Source organism: Quercus suber, unplaced genomic scaffold, assembly GCF_002906115.3.
Source record: "Quercus suber isolate HL8 unplaced genomic scaffold, Cork oak 2.0 scaffold_743, whole genome shotgun sequence".
Taxonomy (NCBI): Eukaryota; Viridiplantae; Streptophyta; class Magnoliopsida; order Fagales; family Fagaceae; genus Quercus; species Quercus suber.
In genome coordinates, this window is record NW_027070181.1 from 56,165 (window position 1) to 61,020 (window position 4,856).

General features: G+C 39.6%; 1 protein-coding gene across 1 annotated transcript; it reads left to right on the forward strand.

The window, feature by feature from the left end:
- Window positions 1-311: 311 nt before the first annotated feature.
- LOC112023550 (UPF0481 protein At3g47200) lies at window positions 312-1,952 on the forward strand. Its single transcript, XM_024056160.2, has one exon. It carries the CDS (start codon window positions 377-379, stop codon window positions 1,883-1,885), a length of 1,509 nt encoding a protein of 502 aa, XP_023911928.1. The 5' UTR covers window positions 312-376; the 3' UTR covers window positions 1,886-1,952.
- Window positions 1,953-4,856: the final 2,904 nt, after the last annotated feature.

The window sequence follows — 4,856 nt, forward strand, 5'->3', positions numbered from 1 at the left end:
GGGAGAGAGAGAGAGAGAGAGAGAGAGAGAGAGAGAGAGAGAGAGAGAGAGAGAGAGAGAGAGAGAGAGAGTAACGAATTAAGTTATGAAACAATCACATTAAACTTAAGAAGGTTGGGTAAGATGGCATGTCCTCCGACTTGGTTATAATTTGTAATTAAACTTTGTTCTTGTTTCCATTTCATTTTTTTTTTTTTTTTTAAACTTTTGTGCATATGAATTTATTAATGTTTGTGCAACAAGTTTTTGCCTATTGAGAGGTGAGCCTTACCCCTGCTAGTTAATGTTGTTTTTGTGGCTAGAAAAAAAGAGCTCGACAGGTGGAAAAGCAGGAAAGGTAGAAGAACGTGAACGCAAAGAATTACTATTCCCGGAAATGGAGCCTGACAAGTTGTTCGAAGACCAAGAGTTGATTTTGAGCATTCCAGCCCTAGCCTTGGAAGAAATGGAACCTGAGAAGCGGCCCGAGTGTTGTATCTACAAGGTTCCCCAGAAACTCCGTAAGGTAAAAGAAGAAGCCTACACTCCAAGGCTAATTTCAATAGGCCCTTATCATTATGGCCAAGAAAATTTGAAGAAGATGGAAGATTTGAAAGTGAGGTATTTCATTGAAGCCGTTAATCGGACTAAGAAGAACCTGGATGATTTTACAACATGCATCCGAAAAATCAAATACAAGAAGATCCTTCATTGTTATGCAGAGGTCAATGACATGAACGAGGACGATTTCATGCAAATGATCCTTTTGGATTCTATTTTTATCATTGAACAGTTTTGGAGGACTACTAAAAACCTGCCATTGAGCCCACCAGCAATGACTACCATTTCCCGAAAGTGTGAATGGAATTTATTGGATGCATGTGTAATAACTTGCCAAAAAGAAACAAAAGAAGATGTCCCAGAAAAGAAAAACCCAAAAGAAGACAACCATGAAAAGGAAAACCCATTGCGAAGCTATAATATTATGCAGGACTTGATATTACTTGAGAATCAGGTTCCATTTTTTGTTCTGGAGGAATTATACGATTTTGCCTATAGTGACCTTTCTATGGACCAGCAAAATGAGGATAATTCCTTTCTTAAGCTTGTCCATGCATACTTTTTCCATTTTTGGAAAAGTTCCGGTTTAGTTCACCATTCTGATTATAAAAGGATATTCTCTAGTAAGAAGAAGATAGTCAAACATTTTACTGATTTCATAAGATATTTTCTCCTTCCACATAATCTAACATGTGGAAGTACTTTTGAACGTGTACCTTGTGCAACCAAGCTGTCTGAGGCAGGAGTGGATTTCAAAGGGTCCAGAGCAGGACAATTCGAGAATGAAAGCTTACTTGACATTCAATTTCGAAAGAGTGCCTTACTGAAAATTTGTCCATTTTTAAACATGTCATGGCTCTTCAGTTGCTTTCCTTGCTTCAAATGCTTGGAGATCATGCAACCTGTCTTGGAACTCAAATCCTTTATAATAAAGGATGCAACTGAATGTGTTGTTCGAAACCTCATGGCCTTAGAGCAGTGTCATTATCCATGGGAAGCTTACGTATGTAATTATATTGTATTGTTGGATCATCTTATCAACACTGCAGCAGATGTGGATCTACTGGTTGAGAAAAACGTTATCGTTAACTGGCTAGGCAACAATAAGGCAGTGGCAATTCTGATCAACGGCCTTTGCCAGCAAATTGTAGAAGGTAATTCTTGTTACTTTGAACTCAATAAAAAGATTAACGATCACTATAGCAGCCGTTGGAGCAAACTCATGGCATCCTTTACAAATCTATATTTCAAAGATTTTTGGAGAGGGACAGCAACTGTTGTTGGAATCATGGTCCTTTTTTTCGCTTTCTGGAATTTCCTTAGGCCTTTTGTCTTTCACACTTGAACATCTGTGTGCTTCAGTGTTTGTTGGAGACTTGGTGCTTTGCTTCTGCTTATTTAGATACATTCTGAACTTTGTAATAATGCTTTGCTTCTAGCTTAGCAAATGTTTTGTTATAAGTTTGTGATGTTTCCACATCTATAAACTGGTGTGGTGAGTTTGTATTTTAGCAAATAAAGTTATATGCTATGTTAATGAATCTTGCGATCACAACATGCATCTACGCAAATATCATTGTTCTTGTTTTGCTCCAAAAATATTTTATTTCTGTTAACGTGTAATAGGCTGTGGGCTTTAGGCCTAGCTTGTTTACTTGTATAGAACACATACTTGTACTACACACTCTGCCTCCAATATAAAGGTATCCATGCATATTTTATTACTTGAGAAATATAATACATTCATTCTGTAATTCTAACATGGTATTAGAGCATCTTTATCAGGTGTGCCATATGTGCCAAATGTTAAATATTTGGCACATTTGGCACACCAAGCATCAGTTGACCCCATTTATCAGATGTGGCATATCCCAAATTTTTTGCAACATTGAACAGTACCGTGACAAATTTGCCACGGTACGGATGCGTGTGGCAAAATTTTTTTTCTTTTTTTATTCCTCTCTCTCTTCTCTCTCCGTCATTCTCTCTTCTCTCTCTGTCATTCTCACCTTTCTCACCTCAATCCTCTCCTCTCTCTCTCACCCCAATCCTCATCACTGCTCTTCCACGCCCACGCCCACGCCCACGCCAACGCCAACGTCTACGCCGATGCCGACGATCACTTCCACGCCGACGCCGACGCCGATTTCTCTCTAGCAATGGTTTTTCTGTTTTTTTTTTTTTTTTTTTTTTTTTTTTTTTTGGCTGTGTTTTGATGGGTTCGGTTCCGACGGAGGTGGGTGGGTTCGGATGGGCTAGGCAATGACGATGACGGCGATGAAGATGGTCGTTTGGAGTCTGGGTTGACTTGGAAGTGGGTGTGGGTGAGGGTGTGGAGGCGGTGGGTTTGTCGGGATTTGTGGTTGAGGTGGTGGTGGGGCTTCCGATCTGGTTTTGGTGGGCTATGGGTTGTGGGTCAAGGTTTTGGGTCGGCGGCATTGTGGGTTGAGGTTGTTGATTTCCGATTGTGAGTTTGTTTGTTGATTTCCGATTTGTTGTTTGTTCCGATTTGTTGTTGTTGATCAGGGAGTTCCGATGCAGTTGTTTGTTATTTGGTTGATCAGGGAGTTCCCATGGGTTTTTGGTTTTTTGTTGTTGTTGTTGTTGTTGTTGTTCTGATTTGTTCCGATGGTTTGTGGCTGCCACGGTGGTGGCTGCGGCGGCGGCGGCGGCGGCGGTGGCAGCAGTGTGTGGTTGTTGTGGTTGTTATTTATTGGGTTAGATATATTATTTATTAGGTTGTTTATATTATTTTATTGTGTAAGAAATATTATTTTAATATATAGAATTGTAGTATAAAACATCTGATAAATGGAATGTTGTAAAATAATGTGGTAAAATAATAAAGTAGGGTTTTAGTGTGGCAAAATGGCATAATTTTTGCCACATCTGATGCGGATGCTCTTAGAGTCATTGCTATAATTTTATTGTGTTTTGCAGTCTTGTCCTTGTTGGTATTTTCCGCTGCCTTAACTTCTACAGTTAGTAAACCTTTTTAGTGCCCTTTCTTGACTACTTCGCCACCATCATAGGTTCTCAAGGTTGAATCTCCACTGCCAAAAGCTTGCTCTCCACCGCCAAGACCTTTGCCTTTGTCAGATATTTCACATCGGAGCTCCAATTAGGACATAAGAAATATCATTGTGTAGATTTTCAACCACTCTACACAATGCCACCAAAATCATCACCATCTGATCATCCATGTACCATCACGCACCAGTCAAAGTTTCAGCAAAATTCTTCCACGCATCTCACGCGCCACAAGGGTTGCTCCGATCCAATCATTGCCATCATTGTCGAGATTGTCTTTCTCCGATCTACATCGTCGAAAGAGAATTGACCTCATTGAACATGTCACGCATCGCTAGAATTTTTTGCAGCGTCATTTACGCACCTCAGCGCTACACATGCCTCCTCTGCTGGTCGTTGATGTCATCTGTGATGTCATACTGCCATGTCACCTACCACATCAGCCTTAAATGACGTCATCGACACGTGCATAGTCTCCTGCTTACATCACATTGATGTCATCTGCTTATGTCAACGCCACATCAATTGCTGACATCATCACGCCTATGTCATCCATTGATATGTTGCATCAGCTATCGTTGACTTCGACTGTTGACTTTAACCAATGTTGACAGTTGACTTTTTGCCAGGTTTGACTTTTTGTAGTCCAGGTGCTCCTTACCCAGTTTTTCGTGTAGATTTCATTTTGTAATCCATTTTTTCATATTTTGCTCCTAAATGAAAAATAAGGACAGGTCTTCTTCTTATTACAACAATCATTGCCAACAATCCAGCAAACGTTTTTTCAAATTTTGTAAACGTCTTGGCCATACTATTGAGACTTGCTATCATCGCAACAAATCAACTGTTTCCATTTTTGCTGTTACTATTGCTAACACTAAGAGCATCCAACTAATGGCTCCCGTCTCCTCACATTCCAAGTCTTCTAGATCTACTATCACCATTTCCACAGTTGACCTTCAAAATATCATCGCTAATACCATTCGTATGGTTGGTAATGCATCTTATTCCTCTTCTCTCTCTGTTTAATCTAGTATGTCTTCTTCCTCTTGGCTTATGGATTTTTCTTGTTGCAACCACATGACACCTCACTTATTCTTATTTTCTCAACTTGATCCTGTATCACACTCTCTTAATATTCGCATAACAAATGGTTCCACAATGTTTGGTCATAATATAGGTTCTATCTCGACCTCCAACCTCGGTTCTTAGGGTTTTTAATGTTCCTAACATTTCTTACAATTTTATTTTTTGTGGGACAATTAGCCAAGTTAAGTTATCGCATT

Coding starts and splice junctions, on each gene's coding strand:
- LOC112023550 (XM_024056160.2), top strand. CDS start 377: ATGGAGCCTGACAAGTTGTTCGAAGACCAAGAGTTGATTTTGAGCATT.